The sequence below is a fragment of the Rhinolophus sinicus genome, chromosome 2, assembly GCF_057876585.1.
Source record: "Rhinolophus sinicus isolate RSI-liver-muscle chromosome 2, RSI-T2T, whole genome shotgun sequence".
NCBI lineage: Eukaryota > Metazoa > Chordata > Mammalia > Chiroptera > Rhinolophidae > Rhinolophus > Rhinolophus sinicus.
Window position 1 is genome coordinate 113394309 of NC_142502.1, and position 26856 is coordinate 113421164.

The 26856-nt window shown below is 46.0% G+C and overlaps 1 protein-coding gene across 6 annotated transcripts in view; it reads right to left on the minus strand.

Moving 5' to 3' along the window:
* VWA3B (von Willebrand factor A domain containing 3B) overlaps nt 1-26856 on the minus strand; it is a 165387-nt gene that overhangs the window by 118363 nt on the left and 20168 nt on the right. For all 6 annotated transcript variants that reach the window (XM_074332571.2, XM_074332569.2, XM_074332568.2 and 3 more), the window contains 4 exons: nt 25292-25542; nt 23039-23198; nt 14878-15047; nt 8204-8319 (listed from right to left, as the gene is read on the minus strand). In XM_074332571.2, the coding sequence (XP_074188672.2) occupies nt 8204-8319; nt 14878-15047; nt 23039-23198; nt 25292-25467 (622 nt within the window). In that variant the 5' untranslated portion in view covers nt 25468-25542. The remainder of the gene's footprint in view (nt 1-8203; nt 8320-14877; nt 15048-23038; nt 23199-25291; nt 25543-26856) is intronic.

Sequence of the window (26856 nt, forward strand, 5' to 3'; positions counted from 1 at the left end):
TGTTGCCAGGATAACATGTCACTATTTCAGTTCAGATTTTTCCAGGGATAAAACAGGAAGAAAGAACCAAAATAAAAGATAAGGCCTGCTCTGAGCCTAAGAGATCAAAAGCCTTTTTTCTTCCTAAGAGGGCATCCCCAAAACCCCTCACTCTGGGCCCACGGGACTTCTGCAACCTAAGGAGCAGCCCCCATAGAATTAGCACTGTACCCTTAAAGACACAGGCCCCAGAAAATACCAGCAGTTAAAGTTTCTCCCCAAGAGAGCAGGAACCGAGCTCCCAACCAGAACAGCTCATTCCTACACGAAAGCTTCTGAGAATTGAAAGTTACTATGTCCCATTTACAAACACTCCTGCACCATTCAACCAATGAGGTAAAATGTTACTCATCCCATTTTTACAGCTGAAGGAGCATAATTACAAAGTCATACAAGTAATTAGTGCCAAAACTAGTGTTTGAATCCAGGTCTGACTCCAACGTTGATTCACTGTCCAGCAAACATTGTTTCCCAGAGCCGAAAAAGAATCACACAAGAATGAAAGATTGCGACAGCTTGAGTTACCCTTCAGCAAGTATTTACTTCCATCTCCATCTCAGTGTAAGGGGAGTAGACCTCCCACCCCACTTGGGGTGGGTCTGGGGTTGGACTGGGTCATATGATTTGCTTTGGTCAATGTAATGTCAGTGGATGTGATGTGAGCAGGGGCCTTAAACATAGCTGCATGGTTTGGCTTGACTCTTGTGTTCATGGTATTTGCTGCAATAAAAATACACCATGGACAACACTAGTTACAGGAGGATAAGTCCACCCTAGAGTAATCAAACTGCAGTTGACCTGTAGACCTGTGATAAAGAAATAATGGCTGAAAATTTTCCAAATTTGATGAAAACTATAAACAAACAGGTCCAAAAAGCTCAATGAACCCCAAGTACAAGATACATGTCATTAGGGTTGGAGGGGAACCTCAGTGGTATGTTTTGCTCTTGAAAATAAATAGTGAGAGGCTTCAGAAGGCAAGCAACAGAAGAAATAGAAGGAGGATCCAGGGAGAACATATGTCAGTCTTTCCTCAACCTTCAGAGGGTCAGTAGCATCTATTAAAGTCATACCTAGTGAAGAGTGAAAGAGGAGGGTAGTGGGAGGGAATAAAGAGAGGTATGAATTTTCCTCCAGGCTCACGTGGAGAAACCAGACACAGCGCAGGCAACCAGGGGACCCCCAGAGGGCAAGGGGAATGGAAGAGTATGCCTCCTCCCCCAAACATTCTCAGAAATTCAGAGGATGATCTCCAGATAGCACGTGACCACAGAATCAAGGGTCAGAGGTGATTTTCTCTTGACCCCTAAGGTGGGCAGGCACCACCATCAGCAGAGCTGACATAGCAGGTGCCGTAAACCTTAGTCCCCTTCCTGTCCTCTAAATATTCTTGACAACCAAGGAAGATTGGCCATGAACTCTTGGGAGGTAATGTAAGAAAAACATAAAATGTAATGCATGAGTCAATGTACCATCCTAAGCAGCACGTACTGCCCATGTCAAAACACTGGAAATGCTTTCCATCACCTGAGAAGAGTAGTCCTAGAAACACAGGAAAAAATTCAATCTGTGGGAAATTCTACCAAAGAATTAATGTATACATATAAATCCAAAGCAAGCACAGAATACATAAGTAATTGTCCTTGATGTATCTGAGTCTGTGCAATGAAGCAAGAAATAAGACAAAATTACTTTCCACTTACAACTATGTTTTCCTTTTGGGAGAAGAGGTTAATGTAAGGAATCACCCCAAATATAAGGCCTAACAGTTGGTCATAATTCAGACATAAGGAACTTATTTGCAGATACTATTACAATTTATCAAACCCATGACAAGAAATGCAAGTTCCTACAAATATTTATTTACGAACAAGTATCAAACATCAGAATTAAATGAAATCAGAGTTTATAGCATTGTATTTATCTAATTTATCCAGTCTGTACTAACTAAGCTGGAGCAGCCCAAAGAACTTTGAGAACTTTAGAGAACAACTGTCGCCTTTTAAATCTCCAGGTGATGGTGGGTGCCAATGCAATGCCGTTGCCAGAGTTGATTTTTATTTTGTTTTGTTTTGTTTTGTTTTTTAAGGGGAACAGGACTTTATTGGGGAACAGTGTGCACTTCCAGGACTTTTCCAAGTCAAGTTGTTGTCTTTTCACCGTCCACCCCGTTTTTAAAGGCGTTAGCACATTGCTAGGAAAGCAAAGTAAGCGAACCGCTGAGACAGCGCAATCTGTTCCTGTCCTTTCCCACTGTACCACTGGACCTACCCAAATGTACACTAATGAACAGGGTGGAGGGAAGAGTAGAGTAAAGAAAGAAGAAAAAGGTAGGAAAGTGTATGTCGGGTAAAAAATAAAAATCTTAAAATATGAATGGGTATTGTGTGGAAATGAGTGCACGCTGAATAAGGCAGTACAGAGAGCAGGCATACACATACTCTCCCGAGACGACTCAGTCCACCACCAACAAAAGGAAGGCTCACTTGGGTAATATCAACCATGTTTCACACCTACAGGAAATATACAGGGCTTGGAAAAATGAGTTAATGTCCAAGGTCATCACTAAAAGTTGGGGAGGGCAGTGAAACAGAGCGGAGGCCCAGGAGCAAGCCCGTCACCTACAGGAACGCCATACGCGGTCAGACAATTAGGTTCACAAACTTGTCCTAGAAAAAGTGCTACACACCTCATTGCTGAATATCACTATGGTCACCTTCGAAGTACTCCCCTTGGGAAGCTATGTGCTGATACCAGTGCCTAGTCCACCCTTCAAAGCAATTTTGGAACTCGTTTTCTGGAATGGCCATCAGAGTTGTCGTCATATTACCCTTGATGTCCTGAATGTCATCAAAATGTCTTCCTTTCCATATTTCCTTTACCTTCAGGTAAAGAAAGAAGTCATTGGGGGGTGTCCCAATACAGTTATTTGTATACTGCCTACAAACTCCCTCACAGACAGTGCCATGTGAGCTGGTGCATTGTCGTGATGCAAGAGCTATGAATTGTGGACGAAAAGTTCAGGTCGTCTACCTTTTTTACACAGTCCTTCCTGCACTTCCAAACACTAAACTTGGTTAACTGGGTGTCCAGTTGGTACAAATTCATAATGAATAATCCCTCTGATATCAAAAAAGGTTAGCAACATTGTTGCAACAAGTTTGCGAACTTAATTGTCAGACCTAGTATGTCACAAAGGAAGGCAGCGAGAGGAAGGTAAGTGAACGGTGTGAATACAGCCCTTAGTTACTGCAGAAAAACACCCATTATGGCCTTACATCACACCATACCTCCAAATAAATCTAGATGGACCAAGATTTGTGTTTTTGTTTTAAACTCGCCCTAAAGAACCAAATGGAAAAGAGACGAGATCATGAAAGTTATAGGATTTACAGATTGGACTTACTGTACAAATTTTAAGGTTGCATATAAAATATAGACAAAATCAAAAGGAAAACAATGACTTGGATAAATTATCCATAAATAATAGCACCAGCATTAATGTCATTGATACACAGAATTCACACAATATGAGAAACACAAGACCCCAAGAGACAATTGGGCAAAAGACAAGCAGGTAATTCACAAAAGGAAGTTAAATACAAAAATGTTTAATTTCACTACTTTTCATTACTAACTGACATTAATTTCTTCATCAAAGAAATTTGGATGAGTTCAGTGAAATGGGTTTCCCCCAAACACTTCTGATGTGAGTTACACTGTCTTAAAACATTTTTTTGGAAAGCGATTCAGTGAGAGATTACTCCCAAATGTTGAAACACATTGATCCAGTATTTTCACTACTAGAAATCTATCCCCCAAAATCTAAAATACAGGAGGATATACACCACACACACACACACACACACACACACCACAAAGATGGGTGCTGTATCATTTCTAATAGCAAAAAAATTAGAAAGTACCCAAGTGTCCAACAGGAAATGGTTAACAAAAGTATAGCACACCATTTGAATATAAAGTATTACGTATTTTTAAATGTCACTTACAAAAGTTTTCTAAGAACATGGAAAAATACTTGCTCCAATATTAAATAGAAAATGCAATATTCAAATTGGTACATAATATGATATTTATTCTTTAATTTTTTAAAAACAGTATACGATGAGAAGACTGGCAGGAAATACACCACTATGTTCAACACTGAACATCTTTGGGGAGCAACACTATTTCCTTTCTTCCTGTATTTCCCACACTGTCTATACTATGTCAGCAGAATGGGACAGCCGAGTGTACGTGACAGCCTGGGCTCAGACCTTCAGACCTCCAGCTCTGCCCTTACCAGCCGTGTAACCTCAGAAAACAACTCCAAGGTTATTTCTCGTGTGAAAAATTGGGACAGTAATACCATTCACCTCACATGGTGTTGTGAAGATTAAATGAGATCACCTAGCAACACACACACACACACACACACACACACACACACCAAGTTTAACCATCTTAGGAAGAATCCTTTGAAGTGACCAAAGTTGAGCATTTAGAGAATTAGTACACTTCTTCACTCTCATTCAATAATTCGAAGTGATATCATGGTTTCTAGGAAATAACTGATGAAATGACGGGAGAAAAAAACAGATGATGATAGTTATTTTTTAATATTCATATTAAATATAGCAAATTATATTCTCTTTTAAAACACCAGAATTTTATACCAACTTATCATAAGTTATTCTGGAATTTGAGAAACTGATGTCAGATGGGCTGTGGTCAATGATAATAAGTACAGGGAGTGGCACATAATGCATGACAAGTAAAAGTGAAAGACCCCAGGCAGCCTGCACTGGATGCAGACATCCGGTTTCACATTTGGTCTCAGAGCTCACGTTAATACACCTTTGAACATTTACGATGTAGTCTTTACTTCCAGGGTAAACACAAGTATATGTCAATATCTTTTCCCTTTTTCCTAGAAATTATGGGGGGAAACGCAAATGAAAAAGAAAACACAAATACCTTCTTCTTTGAAATTAGGAGACAAAGGCAACATCCAGGTAAGCGCTGTTGAGAGCAGGTGAGGCGAGGCATAAGCTATGCAGAAGAAAGCCTCTGTGTACGGGGCGGGCTCCCGGGAGCTGGGCAGGTGTTAGGAAGTGGGGGGCCCACCAAAGTCAAAGGTGAGCCTGGCAGTCGCGCTGCATCCTGTGACATCAGTAACAAGAGCTAGCAGCACAAATCTGTCTACTTGGTTTCCGGAGGCAAGAGAGGAGGCTTCACGCAGCACCGCGCAGAACAAACTTGTCTGGAGGCAGCAGTCTCTGCAGCAGCGGGGCGGAGAGCCCTGAGCCAGAAGCACAGCCCTTCCCACCTGACCTCCCACAGGACCAGCTGCACAGGTCTATTGGGTCTTCTGCTTTAGTCTAAATAATAAAGAGGAAGCTAGCACACAGCATCCAAACAAACTATTATTAAAAAAAAGAAAACTGGAGGAAAGAGCCGAAACCTATTGAGAGATAATAATACTCACTAAAAATGTTATCAAGGAATACGTGAAAATTATGATCCGGTATTTCACCATGAATTCAAAAATATATATGAAGCCATCATCTCCATGAAGGAAGAAAACAAAGCAGAAATTCAGAAACTCAGGAGTGAGATGGCAATACAACAGGAAGAGATGAAATACGAAAAACTCAGGAAAGTAGAAAAAAATCACAGAAGTCAACATAAAATCGGTAGAAACTTGGTGAAGAAAATACACTAGGGAACTCCTGAAAGAATCCAGAGAAGGTGAGCACAAACAGGAATAAAGTGTTTTAAAGCATTAGAGGGAGGAGGGTAGATACAGGAGACAGTCAAAGGAGCTGGATCACACTTCACACACAACACGTGTCACTGAAGAAAAGCAGCCTGTGCGATGGATGGTCTATGAGCCCTTGTTCTGCCACTTACTGGCTCTGAATCAGAACAAGCTTCGTAACCACCTTCTGTCTTGGTCTCACCACCACCAACAGCCCCACTCATAGGACCGTGATGAAGAGCAAGTGAGCTAAAATTTGATTAGAGGTTGGTACATACAGGCAACTTACAAGTGTTTGTTCCATTTTAAAATAATAAAACAGTGGAACAGGGACAGAAAGTAGATTGGTGGATGCCAGGGGCTCGGGGAGGAAAGAATGGGGAGTTAGTTGTTTAATGGATACAGAGTTCCAGTTTTGTAAAATGGAAAGATTTCTAGAGATGGGTTGCACAACGACGTGAATGTACTTAACACCACTGAACTGTGCACTTCAAAATAGTTAAGATGGTCCATTTTCTGTTATGTGTTTTACTACAATTTCTAAAACTGTTATTTATCTTGAGTACAGAGTTGTCTTACACTGGTGTAGTGCATGGAGGTGACGGTAAGTTACACGCTGAAAGCCAATTATCTGGAATCTGAAAAGTCAATAATAGGACATTTCTTTAAATTGCCAGGTGAATTGCAGACTCTCTTTTCTCTGCAAAAGGAGGCAAATTACCTCCAGAGGGGGCACCTTCCCTCCCCAAACTGGAGAGGGGCCTGAGGAAACTGGACACTGACAAATGCTAGAAACAGATGATGGAAACATGGGGAGAGGGAACAGATTGGGAAAAGACTGAAGAACTGCCTGAGGCCCTGGGAGAGGCTGGAAAGCAGGCATTTTCCAAACCAAAACAGTCAAGGACTTCTGGGCAGTTTTTCAGTAGGAGAGGTCGGTTTTGAAACGTTGGCATTTCTGGGACATTGTGATCGATCGCGTATTGAGGACATGGGACCCAAAGTCAGAACATTGATCACTGAAATGGTATTACACTGGCAGGCACAATGCTCTGAGCATTTTACTCTAAGAAAAATGTTTTTATCTGCAATTTAATTCTATGCTCTGCAGGGTTAGGAAGATGGTACTTGCTGAAAACATAAGCTATGCAGCCAAATATGTTTCCCTTTAAAACTAAATTGCCAAGAAACATAGGCCCAAATTAAACCCCCTTTACAGTAATTGGCCACCTTGGGGAGCTGGTGACATCTCACATTGTTTACCTTGATTGAGTCATTGCCCCCTAGGCCTAATCTTATAAATTATTTTCAGAAGGCATGCACACATATTGAATTCAATTTTTTCTTCCATTAGCATCAACCTTGCTTATCAACTGACATTTTTGCAAATTCTTGGAGATGTCCAATTCATCATCAGAACGAAGGTGTCGGTTATGACCTAAGGCACTGTGCACAGTGAGCGCCACTGGGGCCTTTGCCCTGTTCTGCCTTGAGACACAAGAATCTGAATCCAGCGTACCCGCTGTGACTCTGTCCCATCTTCTCTTTACCTGATAGGATTGCCTCCTGCTCAGTCCCAATGCCCTTCCCCGGGGAGCCTCTGCGACATGATTGCCTACGCAGGAAACTCGCAAGCAGCTGTATCCTGCAGCTTCTCCCCTGTCCCTAAAGAGTGGTTCTTGCCTCATACTGAAGCTGGACATCTGTCTGTGGATTACTAAGAAGGAGCAAGAGGGTGGAGGTGGGGGGGCTTCCTCAGATGGCTAACAGGCCTGCTTCCTTTCCTGCTTCTCTCGGCCGGGCTCACAGTGGCTTGGGCATGTTGCGATTTCATCAGCCCACAGAAACACCTATGTCTTGGCTTCCTGAGTAACTGTCTACTACTGTTTTTCCCAGTCACAGCCCTATTTCTCACTGATTTTGTGACTTCATTTTCTGTGCCTGTTGTACTCTCTGATCACATTCCTGAATGAAAAGGGTGGTTCATTCAGCCTCCACAGAGGCCCCCGCGAGAGGCAGGTCAGTCCCGCATGTGCATCTACAGCACTGCCTCACTGACGGGCTGAGCAGCAGAAAACCCAGAGAACCACAGGCATCCTTAGCTCAGCGTCCAGCTAACCCGGGCAGCACAGTGGCTCTGCCCTAACAAGAGCTAAGTCCTGTGCTGACAGGCTGGAGCCACGTGTCCAGAAGCTTCCCAAGTTGGTAAACACACATCGCTTAGGCCATTTCCCTGGGTGATAAACCTATGTCTGGTTGCTAAGCTGACAGATTCAACATCAACATCCATGAACTCTGCCCTTGAAACAACTGGTCCCCACCTAGTGTTTTATTTCCTAAGGACACGGATCACCTGACGTTATTAAGAAACAGGGTACACTGTTTCTTTTTGATCCCAGGTACCTGGAGGGGGTTTTCCTTTCAATTTCCTTGAATTCCAAGTCATTACACTGTCACCATCCCTTTGGGGGAATGCAGGAAATTCCACACACTCTGTTCTCTCTGCAAACGCATGGAACCTGAAACATGAAGAGATTTGCCACGTTAAGCTGGAAGTTGGTATGTGCGTGTGTCTGTGCAATCTCCCGACACTGTGAACTGGCTTTTCCGCGGGTGTCAAGCATCCTAGACCATTCACTGCTTTCCCTATACCCTGTCTGTCCCCACAGACAAGTGACAGGGAGGCAGGAGAGCACAGAGAACTGTGAATGCACTGGGATTTTTAACTGATGACCCTTCTCTTCACTACAGGGTAATAGCTCAATGGTGCTTCTTGACCCTGACAAGCCTGTACTTGCCCTTTGTGCTCAGGGTTCAATCATGGCAGTGTAGTGTGGATGAGCAGAGTCTGATGAGGCCCCATAGAGCCACAGCCCTGCAGTCAGTGTGACAGCAGGCGACAACAGGCACCGTCGCTCACCTGCTGATGGCTGACAGGTTGCAGTTAACTTGAACTCGGCAAACACACACTTCCCCAAGTGTGGCACTAATGGAAAGAATTCTTATATGGACAGGTCCGTAGGGCCTGACTCCGCCAAGTGTGACCCCAGCAGCAGCAGCAGCAGCAGCACATGGAAACAGCTTAGCTGTACATTCCGTACCCACCTGGACGCTGAACCTGAATCCACACCTGAATGAGCTCCTTAGGGGCTTGTGTGCACCTTAAAGCTCAAGAAGTGATGGTGTACATAGGCAGCTGCCACCCGTGAGCACTCTGTAGTTCCTACCAGGCAGTGCCAAGTGCCCGGCTGAGCATAGGCCTGCACTAGAGCTGCTCCCAAGAGGCTAACACACCTGGTGGTCAGCCTCAGACCACATCAGAGCACCATGCAAACAGCAACACAAACGATACACCCAAAGGGTGGTCTTGGCAGGCACAGAGCCCCGCTGTGGAAAATCCCTCTTCATGGTGTGAGTTCTGCACAACAGCTTGTCTGCTATAGTCACAGCCAGTCCTCAGAGCCAGCCAGCCTGTGGGTCAATCCCACCCATGACATGCCAACAGCAACCAAGGTTCAACTACGACAGGTGGGCACACACAACCCACACAAGGGAAATCCATAGAGTAGCCAGTTCAGTTTCCCAGGGAGACTGTGCCACTGGGACCCTCAGGAGACCTACTATATAAGGAGACTCTGCCAAGACTGGGAGACACAGCAGATCAACCTAATACAGAGTAACAAACACAGGGAGGCAGCTAAAATGAGGAGACAGAGGCATACGTCCCAAATAAAAAGAACAGGGCAAAACTCCAGAAAAAGAACTAAATGAAATGGAGGCAAGCAGTCTACCAGATCCAGAGTTGAAACAATGGTTACAAGGATACTTAAGGAACTTAGGGGAAGACAAGATGATCCCAGTGAGAACTTCATCCAAGAGAGAAAAAACATGAAAAAGGACATAGAAACCATAAAAAAGAACCAGCCAGAAATGAAGAATACACTAGAAGGACTCAACAGCAGATTAGATGAAGCAGAGGATCAAATTAGCAATCTGGAAGAAAAGGTAGTGGAAAACATCTAATCAGAACAGCAAAAAGAAAAAAGAATAAAAAACAATGAGGAGAATTTAAGAGGCCTCTGGGAAACATCAAGCATACCAACATTCAAATCATAAGGAGAAAAGAGGGAGCAAGGAATTAAAAACCTATCTGAAAAACTAATGACTGAAAATTTCCCTACCCTGGCTAAGGAAATAGACATTCAAGTCCAGGAAGCACAGAGAATCCCAAACAAGATGAACCCAAAGAGGCCCACACCCAGACACATTATAATTAAAATGCCAGAGGTTAAGCACAAAACAGTAAGAGAAGCACGCCCACTGTCACCACTTCAATTCAACACATATTGGAAGTTCTAGCCACAGCAGCCACGGAAGAAGAACAAATGAAAGGAATCCAAATTGGGAAGGAAGAAGTAAAACTGTCATTATTTGCAGATGACATGATACTGTATATATAGAGAGAACCCTAAAGATTCTACCAAAAGACGTTTAGAACAATGAATTCATAAAGTACCAGGACACAAAATTAATATTCAGAATCATCATCAGTTGCATTTTTACACACCAATAAAGTACCTGAAAGAGAATTTAAGAAAACAATCCCATTTACAATTGCATCAAAAAAATGAAATACCTAGGAATATATTTAACCAATTTGGTAAAAGACCTGTACTAGGAAAATTATAAGACACCGAAGAAAGAAATTGAAACATATACCATGTTTATGAATAGGACAAATTAATATCATTAAAATGTCCACACTACCAAAAGCAATCTATAAATTCAATGCAATCCCTATCAAAATACCAATGGCATTTTTAACAGAACTAGAACAAATAATCCTAGAATTTATATGGAACCACAAAAGACCCTGAATAGCCAGAGCAATCTTGAGAAAGAAGAAAAAGGGAGTGGTATCACTCCCTGATATCTGATATCAAACTATACTACAAGGCTATAGTCATCAAAACAGCATGGTATTATTGGCATAAAAACAGACACACAGGTCAATGGAACAGAATAGAGAGCCCAGAAATAAACCCTTGGTCAATTAATCTATGAGAAAGGGGGCAAGAATATACAATGGGATAAAAACAGTCTCTTCAATAAATGGTGCTGGGAAAACTGGACAGATACATGCAAAGAAAAAAAAATGAAACTGGACCTCTTTCTTACACCACATACAAGAATGCACTCAAAATGTATTAAAGACTTAAATGTAAGACCCAAAACCATAAAACTCCTAGAAGAAAACATAGGCAATAAACTCTTTAACATGGCTCTTAGTAATTTTTCTTTTTTGATATATCTACTTGGGCAAGGGAAACAAAAGATAAAAATAAACAAATGGGATTACATCAAACTAAAAAGTTTTTGCACAGCGGAGGAAACCATCAACAAAACAAAAAGACAACCAACCAAATGGGAGAGATATTTGCCAATGATACATCTGGTAAGGGGTTAGTTAATACCCAAAATATATAAGGAACTCATACAACTTAACACCTAAAAAACCCCCAAACAATCCAATTACAAAATAAACAGAGAACCTGAACAGAAATTTCTCCAAAGAGGACATACAGATGGCCAACAGACATATGAAAAGATGCTCAACGTCACTAATCATCAGAGAAATGAAAACTGAAACCACAGCGAGCTATCACTTCACACCTCTCAGAATGGCTGTGATCAAAAAATCAACAAATAACAAGTGTTGGCGAGGATTTGGAGAAAAAGGAACCCTTGTGCACTATTGTTGGGATCGTAAATTGGTGCAGCCACTATTAAAAACAGTATAGAGGGTCCTCAAAAAATTAGAGTTACCTTATGACCCAGCAATTCCACTCTGGATATTTATTTGAAGAAATCCAAAATACTAATTCAAAAAGATATATGCAGCCCTATGTTCACTGCAGCACTTACAATAGCCAAGCTATGGAAGCAACCTAAGTGTCCATCAATAGACGAATGGATAAAGAAGATGTGGTACATATGTACAATGGAATATTACTTGGCCATAAAAAAGAATGAAACTTTACCATTTGCGACTACATGGATGGACCTAGAGGGTATTATGCTGAGTGAAATAAGTCATACTGAGAAAGACAAATACCATATGATCTCACTTATATGTGGGATCTAAACAACAAAATAAACAAACAAAACAGAAACAAACTCTTAGAGAACATTTTGAGGGTTGCCAGCTGAGAGGGGGCTGGGCAGATAGGTGAAAAAGGTGAAAGGATTAAGAAGTACAAATTGGCAGTTACAAAATAGTCACAGGGATGTAAAGAACAGCATAGGGAATATAGTCACTAGTATTTTGATAACTATGTATGGTGCCACTTAGGTACTAGACTTATCAGGGGATCACCTCGTAAGGTATATAAATGTCTAACCACTATGCTGTATACCTGAAACTAATATAATATTGTAGGTCAACTGTACTTGGAAAAGAAAAACCAAAAACAGAAGAAGTAGGGCATGGGGACGACAGGCTAAGGCACACCCTGAAGCCAATTATCTGAAATCCTGGTCAGCAATCACTGGAAACTTCATTCAGGTTGCAGAGGAAACCTCTGAGTAATGCTCCTGCAGCCCCTCTAGAGTGGCGTGTCGCCACTCACCCAGCCCAGAGAGAATCCTGAAGCACAGGTGAACAGGTGAGGATGGACAGATGGATGGACCAATGGCAGGAGAGGTGTGGGGCCTCACCTGGGCCATGGAAAGCCTCAGTCCTGTCTATTTCTCAAGGGTTTCAGGTGAGACTAGGACGATGGCTTCATGGCAGTGAACAATCCAGCCTTGTCCAACGGCCCCCCGAGAGGCCGACAGACTCAGTCTGGCTGAGCCTGCCTCCCGCTGGGACCTCCTGCTTCCTTTCAGGGCAGAGGGGAGATGCTGAGGTTTGTCCTGGCAGGCCCCACAGCCCAGGTGCCGAGGCCTGTGCTGCCCGGTGTACTCTGATGTGTTCTCCAGGTTAGAAAAGAGAACGAGGTGGATGTCTACTCCAGTTAACACAGCGTCACCTGTGCAGGAAGCAAATCGCCATTAAGACTGGCTCTTTGGAGAGCCCACAGAGCACAGCACTGTGCCTGAGGGCTGGTGGCTCTGCCCAGACAGCCTCGCTCGGGCACGGGGGGACCCAGAGTCCAGTCTCCCTGCAAGCCAAGCGCTTCAGATGGATAATAACTGCACTTGAGCTGGGCCTCAAGCTGAAGGTGCAGAGGACCTCCCGGGAACCACAGGGGACCCAGGGCAGACATAAGCACTAGTGGCTGTGGGTGGGACTGCTTTCAAGGGCCTGAGCAGGGACAGGAGGGCCGGCCACCCCTCATCTTCTCCTCCAAGACCCACACTCCATGGTGCATAGCCTGCAAGTCAGGAGTTGAACTGCAGGAGTGTGAAACTGCTCAAAGTCATAGCGAACTCGCCCTGGCCTCTCGCCTGCCCAGAGGAAAGGCCCACAAGACTTGAGCAGAGGAAAAATGAGGTGGCCCTGCCAGTTGCCTTTTTCTCTCTCCACTAGCAACAGTGGAGCAGTGAGGACCCGTCTGTAGTTAGGGGGCTCGGAAACCCAGAATGGAAACCAATCAGCTGGTGTTAGACTTCAAAGTGCTCAAAGAGAAACCAGAGCAGTGGTTCTCAGAATCACCAGGGTCCTGTTACAAACTCTCGTACCTGGCTCTCCCTGGATCCAGACCGTCAGACGGTGGCTATGGCCAAGACACGTGCATTTTAATAGAGCACTCTCCGGAGTTCTTATGCAGAGGGAAGTGCTAAAACGCACATTCCCAGGATCTCCATATTATGTGGGATCAGCCTCTGAGTGATTAACAAGCTCCCCACACAAATCTGATGAGCAGTTCAGTTTGAGAACAAATGCTCAAGGACAACCATTGCATTCGTCTCGGATGGGCCAACTCAGGAAAGGACCCAGTCACTCTCCTTGGAATCACACAAGCAATGGTGTTTCTCTACAAGGGAGATAAACTCTCTCTCTCTTGCGCTCTCTCTCTCTCTCTCTCTCTCTCTCTCTCTCTCTCTCTCTCTGGCAGCAGGGTATGTTTTAAAATGTAGATTTCATTATTACTCAGATATGATGAGGCCAACAGATCAGTTCAACTGCCACTGAAAAGGCAATTTGCTACTCACACTCCCTGCTATGGACTGAGTTGTGTCCACCCCCAAAGCGACTGTGTTTGGAGACGGGGCCTACAGTTAAGGTTAGACGAGGCCCTAAGCGTGGGGTCCTGATCCTATAGGATTAGTGTCCTTTTAAAAAGACACACCTGAAAACTTACGCGTGCTTGACCCCACTTCCTTCTCTCTCTCTCTCTCTCTCTCTCTCTCTCTCTCTCTCTCTCTCTCTCATAAAAGGAACAGCAAGAAGACAGCTGTCTGCACATTAGGAAGCAATTTCTCACCAGAAATTGATTCAGCGGGCACCCTCATCTTGCAGCTCCAGCCTCCAGAACGGAGAGAAATAAATTCTGTTGTTTTAGCCCCCGTCTATGGTGCTTTGTTATGGCAACCAAAACTGACAAACACAGTGCCCAAGAAGAGAGCACACCACCCACGCAGGGCGGGGTGAGGAAGCACCAGGGCAAACATGGGCAAGCGTCTGTATTGTGGATTCCGCAGGAAGGAATGGATAAGGCAGAGTCAGTGGCATTTCAGCAGATTCTGGGGTACTGGGGCTGGCCCAAGTTGCCTGGTACCTGGCCTGGGTGATTAGGGAAGAGTGGTCCTGAGGGTGAGCTCCGAGGCTCTGGATTAGTCAGTCTGCACACGGAAGGTACACCCCTGGGTTAGCCATTCACGACCTCTAGGAATTGGCTATGGCTGGGAGGGGCAGTCTATGCAGCGTCGGCAAGGTTCCAAGATGTCTAAGCATCCCAATTACAGAAAATGAAAAGGCAAGATGAATACAGGGCCCAGCAGGAGAGGTGCATGGAGACTCAAGACTGCTGGGAAGACGGAAAGACACACAGGACTCCAAGGAACCCAAGACCCCCACGGCCTTGTGGAAGCAGGCAGCTCATTCTCAGTCCCTCAGGTATGTTGCCGCCTACCTGCTGTGGGGCTTGGCACTCAGCTCCTTTAAGAAAGCTATCGTGCCTTCTCCTCTGGCGTTGAAGGATACAGTGCAGACAGGACATGGTGTCTCCAAAGCCGTGTGGAGGAGCAGCTGCTTGGCTCCATCAGGGATGTCCCCCACCACAAAGTAGTAAATGGATTCAATCTGCAAAACAGCAATACCAGTGGTTTATCTCCTGACATGCCCAAGCCTTGTCCTGGGCTCAGTGGCAATATACTTCCCATAAACCTCCTTTGCAAAAAGGACAGGAAGAACAGCAGCACTGCTCAATGTTTGGTGAGGACGTCTGGGGCCAAAGTCAGGAAGGGAGATACTCCAGGCCTGGTGCCAAGAAGGTCTGTGGGCAGTGGATACAGACTTAGGTGTCGCATGGGATGGATGTGGTTGGTACAATTGGGGAAGGGCTTTGTCATGCAGAGTCTCTGGTCCCGCTCCCCGCATCAGAACGCAGGATAAGGGGAGGCCAAAAAGGAACACCCACAGAGTCATAGATAGGGGAGTCATACCACTATGTTCTCGCTGGCGGCCAGACGAGACACAGGAAGTAGGATCCACACGATCCGCAACCCACAATCTGCTTGCTAACCGCACTTCCTAGCCACAATCCACCGCCTGCTTCTCTGCCAACCAACCAACCAACCAACAACCCCCCTAGCGTAGCCACAGCAGTTATACTAGTGGCCAATGGCTAACCGGTAACAGCTGATGGCCACCCAGCCACAGCGGATGGCCATCTAATAACCGAGCCAGCACCTTTCCACGTGAGGCTGAGAGCCTGGAAACTGCTCTCTGCGACTCCGCCCCACAGGCTTCCTCCAAGCCCGTGAGTCCATCACACAGGCCAGGAGTAGCTGTCTGCAACACAACACGAACAAGTGTTGGCACAGCCACTGCAGGCAGTTTATTAGCCATTGCCCATGGCGATGCCAGCTCCTCCACCCTCAGTCTGAAGCGGAATGGGGCAGGAGGGCACATTCCAGCTAGTTCATCCTCTGGTCCCCACCCACAAAGAAGCAAATGCCTGGGGAGGCGAGGCTGTCCTGACTCCACACAGCAGGTCAGGTGGCCAGGCCCACCCACAGGGCCCTGCTCTCCGCACCATGGCAGGCCATGAGACAAATGGGAGAGTGAGCGAGCCCGTGTCGGGTGACAGACACATACGACATGCACACGCATGTACGTGGGAGGTGTATACCTCACCAATAGAAGGCAATCCCAAAGGGACCCCTGCTTCATTCAGAGACAGATGTCAACAACCCCCGCCCCGCCTCTGGGACAATGGCCCTAGCCCAATCTCACCCACACCACCCCTGCTGTTTCCCCAGGACTTGCCTTCCATGGTGTGAGCCCTAATCTCAGACAAATGATTTAATGGCGATAAGAGAGAGAATGCATTTTACCTCATGACTGGGTCTAAACACAGTGGCTTACACTGACCTAAATCTCAGAAGGTGAAAACCCAGGGAGGGCCAGGGCTACCCACCCAGAGGGATTGTCTCCACAGAGACCTGGGGAGGAGACCCAGATGTGTTGTCCCTTTAGGACTGACTCACCGGCCTCTCCGCTGTAATCACAGACCCGTTAACAGAGGGTAGGCCATGACCTCCCCTCAACTTCAAATGTGGGACTTAAACCCACCTGGCACAGAGGCTCCCCAGCTGGAGGGACGCCTGAGAACAGCATGGGGCAGACTGCGCCCCGGGAGGCAGGTGGGGGCAGGGCACTAGGGGCGCAGGCCGGTGTCTGGAGAAGGCCCTGAGAAGTGGGAGCGGAGACTGGCCGACTACAACAGCAACCCTCCTCCAACTGGGCACAGAAGAGCCCCCCACTCCCACCCTACCCCCACTCTTTCTTTCAGGCCTTTCAGCACCTGCTCCCTGATTTTAAAAAGGACCTAATGGGAGGTAAAGACTGAGGAATGCTGTACACTCTCTCTGCTAATCACCCAAGTGGCAGAAGAAAATAATTGAAAGAGGCAGTGTTCTCCAGACTCCTTATTAGACAGCTAACACTGTTCTTCCAGCAAATGCATGAACTCCAGTTTCCTCCTCCAGTGTACACATCACCTGTGTCAGGTGTATTAAATGGGCTCCACTGAGCTGCATTGTTACTAGTTAGTGTCCCATCTGTGTTGGTGCCCAAGTGCAAAGAGGATGGGTTCACCCTCCCCTAAGGATCTAAAACCACACATGGCCTGAGAAAGGGGACAGACAGACACGGGGTGGGGGCAGGTACTTGGGTTCGTGAGCTCAGCGGGAGGTGAGTGAGGACAAACACCTGCAGGTGGTCTGTCTCTGGCTCCAGACACCTGCGCCTTCATTGCATGTCATGTAAACTCAGCTTCTTTGCTCTGGCAATAACCCAAGTCTGAAACCCTTGTGCAGAAATGTTTTTCTGTCGACATTTCATCAAACTAAAAATGCTGTGGCCAGCGGTAAGCCAGGATTCCCTTCCTTTACTCAGGCTCTAGGGTTATTCATGAAGTTCATTCCTCAGCTTCTTGACTGCCTAGCACGCCAGGCCGCCCACCGATACCCATGCTACAGAATTCTCGGGACATGCTTTCCATTGAGACCACCTACCCCACCCCCACTTTCCTCCTGCACACTGCTGCTCTGCCTCTCCTTTCTGCTCAGAGACATTGAGAAAAACGGAGGAAGATAAATATGCTACCTGTCTATCTCCCACCCCACCCCCCAAACAATTTAGCAAAATGCCTTTTAAAATGAAACGGCTTTGAAATCATCTATGAGTTCTTGTTCTCACGCCCAGTTTACAGATGAAGAAACTGAGGCCTGGACAGATTAATCGACTTAGCCTTGCAGCTAGTCCAGGCTACCTGACCCTGTGAGCTTCTGCCTTTGCTGTCAACCACTGAATTCTGTCACCTCATCATGGCAAGGCATTAGAGGTAAACGTGAATTCCAAGAACTGTGAAAGCAAGACAGTGCGACACCAAGGTGGTCAGAGGTGGCCAGAGACAGGCACTGTCCTCACTTTCTCAGCTCCCACACCATCCGACGCTCCAACCGATATCAACATCATTGACCAAAATCTGTTCCAGGACGCGCTCAGCGGCTTACCGCCTGCAAATCCGCACCCCTAAGCTGCAGCTCTGAGCTTCCAGGCAACGGCCAGTCCGGAGGGGCAGCAGCAGCAGCCAGGACAGGGCGGCTTCCTCACACACCAGCACTTCCCTAAATGCTGACTTGCACTGAATTTGGTAACACAAGACTTGTAAAATATCTGGGTCCTATTCGACTAATTTACTGTGAGTCACAAACTCTCGCTGCTTTATACCACATAAAGCATGGCAGAGCCTCTGTTTTCACTTGAAATGTCTTGTGCTGTCAGGGCCATTTGTGTGGCAGCTTCCCACAGTAATGGCACTCTGCCCAGCCAAGGTGGCCTTGACATCTTCCCAGCCACAGGTTTGGAGGAAAAGAAGAGTCAGACTTGGAGAGGACGCTTCCTCCCTGCGGCCCTCTGCTCTAGGCTGCCAGAAGCCCCAAGGCCTCTGGGGCTAAATATCTCCACTCTGCAAGAAAGCAAAAATGAAAGTGAACCAGAACAGCAGCAAGAGATCTAGCAAAATGCTGTCTCGTTCATCATACAACTTTGACCTTTGCAACAGTTGTGACCTTGAAGGTACTTCCCAGACATCGCTGTGCCTGTGGCAGCCCTCTCCCAGCTCAGTGATTTTGATTTTCTGGTTCTCCCATGGCAGTGGTTGCCCCCATATTATGAATCTAGCTCACTTCTCAGTGAGCTAGATTCGTCTAGCACCCTTGACCACCACCAACTTCCTAGCCTCCCAAGCTTCAGGGTCCCTGTGCCCACCCACCGTCCCAACGAGAGTCAAGTAAGACTCAACAGATTTACCCGCCTGGTCCCATGTAGACCACCTCCCTTCAATTCAAAAACTCAAATCTGCACCACAACTTTGGGATGGGACTATCTGAGACCACAGCTAGTCCCCAGCCTCAAGAATATCCAGATCATTTCCTTTCCAGTCCTTCAGCATTCAGCACAGACGTATGGAGCCCACAGCAGGCACTGCCACTGCAAGGGACACAGAAGTGAAAAGACCTGATGGCTGTCTGAACCACCGCAAGACAGCAGCCTCGTGACCATATGGCCCAGCCTTCAGCTTCCTGGCCCATGGGGAAGGCTCCTTAAGGAATCATGTGGGTCTGTCTCTAATTCACCCGCTTAGTCTCCCAGTAGAAAAGGTAAACAAATCTGTGCCTGCCAGGTGGGCAGAAGAGAGGCTGAGAAAACACAGAGAGGGATGCAGGTGCCCTGTGGGCAGGGGGCCTCTGCTGAGAGCAGAGCAGAGGCCCTCGGTTAGTCTTCTCAGGCAGCTGGGACCCAGGGCCACTGGTCATGAGCCTCCTCATCCCTAAAGAGGAAAGAGCAGCACCTCCCAGAGGCACATCCCGGATCAGTGGGCCTCACGGCACAACAGCCTCTCCTCAGAAAGACCAGGGAAGACACCCGCTTTCCAGAGATGTGTCCTGGAACCATAGGATACTACAGAGCAGAACCCCTGTCCTGGATGGCACACATGGGCTCTGAGGACGATGCCAGCCCCCAAAACTGCTGAACATTTCCTCAGTACCCCTGCATGCAGGGTCCCGCTCCCCACACAAAAATGCAGGACATGGTGAGGCCAAAAAGGAACACCAATGGAGCCATAGATAGGGGGGTCACACCACTGTATTCTCGCTGGCAGCTGGGTTGGAGGCACAGGAAGCAGGCTCCACACAACGCACAATCTGCCGTCTGCTTCTCTGCCAACCAACCAACGCCTCAACGTAGCCATGGCAGTTATATCAGTGGCTAATGGCTAACCAGTAACAGCTGATGGCCAACTAGTCACAGCTGATAGCCACCTACTACGCAAGCCAGCACCTTTCCACATGAGGCCAAGAGCCTGGAAACTGCTCTCTGGGGCTCTGTCCCCACAACCCCACAGGCTGCCCATCCCAGGAACCAGATTCTTTTTCAGTGCTCTTCATGTGCCATGACTAGAGTTGGGATTTCAGCAGACCCCACTGTGGGGCCAGAGTCCCAGAGAGCAGTTTCCAGGCTCTCGGCCTCACATGGAAAGGTGCTGGCTCAGTTATTAAATGGCCATCAGCTGTAATCAGATGGCCATCCACTGTGGCTGAGTGGCCATCAGCTGTTTCCGGTTAGCCATTAGCCACTAATATAACTGCCGTGGCTACGCTAGGGATTGCTTGGTTGGCAGAGAAGCGGAAGGCGGACTGCGGCTAGCAAGTGCGGTTAGCAAGCGGATTGTGGATTGCGGATCATGTTGCTCCTACTTCCTGTGTCTCGCCCGGCCGCCAACATGATGGGGGTACAGGAAGACATCTCATTGGGGTAGTGGCGGATGTTTGTTTTTGTGTCTCGACCAGCCACCATTGAGAATATGGTGGTATGACTCCCCTATCTATGGCTCTGTTGGTGTTCCTTTTTGGCCTCACCATATCCTGCATAGTTATGCGGGAAGCGGGACCAGAGTCCCTGCATGACCCTCAGCCTTTGCCCAGCTCCCCCGAACTCAGGCTCACGCTCAAACACCCATCCCTGTTCAATTTTCCTGGCCCATCTGTGGTTACAAAATCAGGTGCTGGAGGAGCATCCTCCTTCACCATTGCCAAGCACATAAGTCCGCCCTCCCTTCTCATATGGACAGAATACAAAACCCACTCTCCGTGTTAGTGTTGGACACAAGACAATACCCACTTTATTGGTTCCTCTCAGGACTCACTCCTGGGAGATGCTAACTGTCGTGCGGGGCGGCCTGCAGGGTCTCTGCTCCCACTCCCCACATTAAGAACGCAGGATATAGTGAAGCCAAAAAGGAACACCCACGGAGCCATAGGTAGGGGAGTCATACCACTATGGTCTCACTGGAGGCTGGGTTCACCGGACGTGCGACCTGCTGTTTGTTTTTCTGCCAACCGACCGACGACTCTCCTCCACTCTCCTCGACTCTGCTCCTCTACTCTCCTCCACTCTCCTCGGCTCTCCTCCGTAGCCACAGCAGTTATATTGGCAGCTAATTGGCCAACTGGCTACAGCTGATGGCCAATCAGCCACAGCTGACGGCCATCTACTACCCAAGCCAGCACCTTTCCATGTGAGGCCGAGAGCCTATAAACTACTCTCTGGGGCTCTGTCCCCACACTAACGCATAGCAGGTTATCATCAGTGGGAAAGTTTGGGTATTTGGCTTTACTGTTCAAGGTTCTTAAGCCTTGGGTCTTTTCTATTTATAGCAAATGGCAGCCACATGGATCAATCTGAAACTCAGTGGGGTGCACACGAGGGGCTCAGAGCAGAGGAGTAGGCCCTCTGGGAACCCATTCTCCTTCCACCCCACCTCCCACACACACATACTTTGTTAACTCCTCACAATTATCAGATGACATTTTTATACATGAAGGGGTTGCGTTTACTAGGATTTTCCTTGGGACCACACCTAGATATAAGCTCTAGGTGGAGGGACACAGTGGTCTGAATATGTTTTGCATTTGTCATACTCCATAGTCTCAAGAGTTTTCAGGTGGCATTTGATGATCAGTGTCTGTAAGCTTATTTCTGGGTTCTTCCTCTTCTATAGGATTTTCCTGGAACTCACTAAAATGTCCATATTTCCGGGCTGGGGATGAAACCCAGAGAAAGGAGAGGCACAGCCAGAGGGAAGTAAAACAGAAAATTAAGATTACCAGGAAGTCTTGCAGTCCTGTCAGGTTGCCAGCGTCAGCTGTGACAAGGGTAGCCAGGTAACAGACAAAGAAAGAGAACACCATGTATGACATACACATACACACACACAAGAGCCAGTGAAATGTTCTATATCTTGAATGCTAATTATGGTATCCAGATACTTGAAATTTTACAGGTATTAAGACAAATTTGAAGACCCAAAGAACATACCATGTTTTCCCGAAAATAAGACCTAACCAGAAAATAAGCCCTAGCATGATTTTTCGGGATGACATCCCCTGAACATAAGCCCTAATGTGTCTTTTGAAGCACAACTTAATATAAGATCCGGTCTTATTTTCAGGGAAACACGGTAAGTAGCTTGTATTTTGTTATTCTTTAATGAGAAACATTTGTTCCTCTGGCTTCATGAGGATAAACAATGTGTTTCCAATTTCAAACCATCATAGTCAGTAAACAGTCTGGTGACCACTGGGGTTGTCTTTTCAGGTGCCAGCACACGGCCTCTTTGCCCAAGAAATGACTTCTTAATGCAGAAGAGTAAAGTTTGAAATCCCCAGAACCCTCAGGCTTCCAGGATGGAGGAAACAATTATTAATTCACATTAATTAATAAGTATTATTAAGTAGCTGTATCCCAAAGGAAAGCAGACCTACCTCCACCCAGGGAGCGGAGGCGGCCAAGGGACCCACCTGCCCAGAGGACTTCCTCTCTGGCTTGCCACTACCTTTAACAGCCCCACCAGTAGAGTCACAAAAATACACACCCTTGTGGCTTAAAGAGACAGTAATACCACCATTCAATCACATCTTCCAGATAATTCTTTATTTCCAAAAGGTCCCTATCAAAGTGCCCATGTGAATACACCAGCATTTGAAAATGGATGACACATCAGCGGCTATATCTCACCTTGGAAAGTTCATGACAGACCCATGTGTGAAGAAAACAGAGTGGGAAAGCTACAGAACATGGACATTGGGGAAGACCTGTTTCCTCATCCTTGGGATTCTGGGGGGAGCCTTCCAACCTGTGCTCCCCAGAAGAGACGGACTGACTTATCTAACTTTCAGGAGAGCAGGAGTGGAACTGAAGTGTTGGACATGCACAGCTATGGCCTAAAGGCCTCCCTCAGTGCTCAGTGGACATGGCAGCACATGTCAAACCTGCGATTTTGATCCCCTCCTGGGGCCTGTCACCTATATGTCACTTGGTTCCAAATTCAGAGGTGAATAGGATTGAGACTTACGTGCTCTTCAATGCCAATGACACAGCCCCTGTGGGAGGCCACAGGGAAGGGACCAAGATTGGCTGCAGGGCAGTATGAGGGTATTGATGTAAAGAAATAAACTTGAGGCCACCTTGGTGACCTGGGCCAGCCCTGGATACACACTCACGGTTTTGTCTTTCCCGGCTTCCAGCAGAGCGTCCAAGCGGCCAGCCTGGCTCAGCGCCTGATCAAATGTCAGTGTCTCAACCCAACTGATGGCAGCAGCTATGGACTGTTGTGTCACAGGAGCAGCATTTTCCTGCCATTTCACAGGCTCTTGGGAAGCCCTGCAAGGAATTACATGGGGCTGTCACCAGGCAGTGGTCACCACAGCTGTCAGTCCTCAGTTCCGCAGCTGTGAGCAACATGCCACTCACGGCCACCGTGTGGAAAGAAAGAAAAAGCAGCTTCCAACTCTCTCTCTGAAGATGACCAATAAAACAAGGAAGCCATCTAAGACAAGCAGCCAAAGCACCATTACCTTCCATCAGATGAAAGGACTCAGAAAAACAATGCTTACAGGGAATCAAGAATCTCAAGCATTAACAAGTACATTAAAATTACTGGGGCAGCTGGATGGTTAGAGCACGAGCTCTGAACAACAGGGTTGCCAGTTTGATTCCCACATGGGCCAGTGAGCTGTGCCCTCCACAACTAGGTTGAAGACAACGAGCTGCCGCTCAGCTGCCAGAGGTGTGGCCGAATGGCTCAGCTGTGTAGAGCATGAGCTCTCAACAACAAAGTTGCTGGTGCAATTCCCACATGGGATGGTGGGCTGCACCCCATGCAATTAAAGACTGAAAAATGGCGACTGGACTTGGAGCTGAGCTGCGCCCTCCACAACTAGATTGAAGGACAATGACTTGGAGCTGATGGGCCCTGGAAAAACACACTCGTCTCCAATATTCCCCAATAAAATTTAAAAAAAATTACTGAGGGAAGTTATTTTCATAAAAAGGTAGGCTTATATGTAGCTGTCTTCTATTACTAGTAAATTTGTATGGGCTTACACTATCAAGATTTGTAAATCAACAATTTTATTACTGTAAAATTTTATTTCTAATTTATTTATTACATTGCTTTCATTGTTCTGAAAGATTTCCATTAGTTCATTTTTGGATAAACAAATAGTATTGTTCTGACTTTAGCAGAGCATAAGTTTTTAAATCCTGGGAAAATCTGATTCAATCATTTTGATTTCAAGAACAGCCATTTGAATTTATCTCCGCGTTTATAATTGAATGAATTATGAGTCATATATTAATTCATGATTATAAGAATTATGTGACTCATGGCCTAAATGAATCACCCTTAGTTGTCCTCATTGCCCACCTCCAGAAACAGGGCTGCCTCACATGTGTCACCTCTGTGCGGCCCCTCTGGGTAGAGAACCTGGATGAGTGACACACAGATGTGTCACTGATTTCCAAATCTGTGCTATCACACAGATTTCCAAGAAGCATTGCAGCCTTAAACACTTAATTCTTTCAATAGTATGTCTGTGACAGAAACAGGAACCTGGGCTAGAACACAATTAGGCAGCATCCCCAAGATGTCATCTACTAGCTGGAAACATTTTGTTTAAAAAGAAAGGCTCAGGAGCAGCCAGTTAGCTGAGTTCCTTAGAGCCCAGTGTTCCTTACACCAAGGTTGCCGCTTCGATCCCCACATGGGCCACTGTGAGCTATGCCCTCAATTAGATTGAAACAACTACTTGACTTGGAGCTGATGGGTCCTAGAAAAACATACTTAAAATAAATGTTTCAAAACATGTGTTTTTTTAAAAAAGAGAAGCTCAGGTAGATGCCCCCATCCAGAAGTTTCCTCTCAGGGAGGTGCTGCCACTGCTCCACATAAAAAGTTGGACATAGAGTCCAAGTCCTTTCAAATCCAAAAATCTTTAAATGATTGACTGTAAAAACTCTACAATACAGGAAATTCTATAAAGCCAGCCACCTGTTGTCCAGATTAAGCGTCAGTTTATGGGAGGTCAACATGAGTTGCAAGCTCAGTGTGAAAACCAGTGAAATTTGTGACAAGTTTGAATTCATTATCCAAGTTAAAATCTAAAATGAATGAAGAGATTTTATGGCCTTAAGTATATATTCAATATAATTTATATTCTTGTACTTGACCTTGCCATGCACTGAAGAAAAGTATGTTTATAAATATCTCATTAGAAAACTAAGATACCTTGTACAGAGCAGATAAAAGTGTTCTAAGATTTATTCATTGTAGGTTTTCTGCTGAATTCTATATTCTAACAAATTACAAGATAACACCCCCTCCCCAAAGAGCTAACTATGCTAGTTATGCTACTTAACTAAATGAAAATCACTGATGAAGTTTTCACTGAAATAGCCCTTCTCTGGGAACTCACCATATGATATTGAACTTGGCTATGTGAGCCACCTGTTCCCGGAGGACCATTACTAGAGCATCCCGGCACAGACTAAGCTCCTCTTCCCGCATGTCGCCAAAATCCAGCACTATGGTGATGCTCTGTTCCAAGATGACACCAAAAACCTGCTGGCTTCCGCTGGTGAGCCAGTCCATCCTGTGCTTATAGCTCTCCACAGCTTGTGTTAAAAGTTCCACGAACTGACAGATCACTTCTGATTTGGCTGTCAACTTAATGAAAATAAAAAAGTTAAAAACCCAAAAATAAAAACAACAAAAGCACACCGAAGTAGGTAAGCTGAACCACAGTGCAGGCAGGAACAAGAGGGCCCACTGAGTCAAGGCCTCTGCCATCGAGCACTGTGCATTAGTGACAACTTTGTACACGATCCTCCAAACCCACACCATCAGGAGGATCATGTTCCAGCCTCAGCGGAAACCTGTGGCCAGTTCACCACAGGATAAAGACGACCACGTGTTCCACTCAAACAGCACTCTTTAAAAAGCAATGTGCTTCAATGGAATTGTAACAGCCATATACCATGTCAGAGGGGTAGTATATTGGGGGAGGGGTTATCACTTTATGAGGGGTGTGAATGTCTGTCTATTACAGTGTTTTGTATACCTGAAACTAATTTTAAAAAGAAAGAAATGTGTCTCTAGATCACAATTTATCTTTACAGTTACAGAATTATCTTCATCAAAAAATGTCCAGGGGAACTTTTAAGAAATTAGGGAGGCGAAAAGAGAGACCAGCAAAGGCAGATGGAAAACAGTAAGGCTCACTAAGCTTTCCTAAGTACAACATGCCAGAAGTATTTCTGGAAATGCTTCTCAGCACTCAGCACACAGGCCTGGCTTCCTCGATGGATGCGCCCCAATGACTCCTCATCCTGCTCATGACCATTGTCCTGTGTCCTCTGTCTCCCAGGCCAACCCCTATTCCTGGATCATTTGATCACCCACAGCTGCCACCAACACTGCTAGGGGCTGTCCCTGAAAGGTGACAGAGACTTGGGGGCAATTTCTTGTACAAGGTCTGCCAATTAAGTTCATGAACTTGCCACCACGCGCTTACACCGGCCACACCGTACAAACAGCTCAGTAAGGTTTCATAACCCTGGTATGTCAGTGTCTCACAGCTGTGTTCATGTCAACGTGTGGCGGTGTCTTGCTGAGTGGTGTTCATTATTGTTGTTGCATGTTTTTTGTGCCGTAGCAAGAATGTCTGAGTTTGAATTAGAGCAACAAACAAACATTAAATTTCTTGTTAAACTTGGCAAGAGTGAAAGTGAAATCAGGGACATGTTAGTCCAAGTTTATGGGGATAATGCCATGAAGAAAATGGCAGTGTACAAATGGATTAAATGTTTTTCTGAGGGGAGAGAAAGCGTCACTGATGAAGAGAGGTCAGGGCGGCCAGTAACAAGCAGAACTGATGAAAACATTGCAAAAATTAATCAAATTGTGTCAAAATTGTTGGCTCACTGTGAGAAGCATAGCAAACCAAGTAAATATCGATAGAGAAACAGGAAAATCTGAACT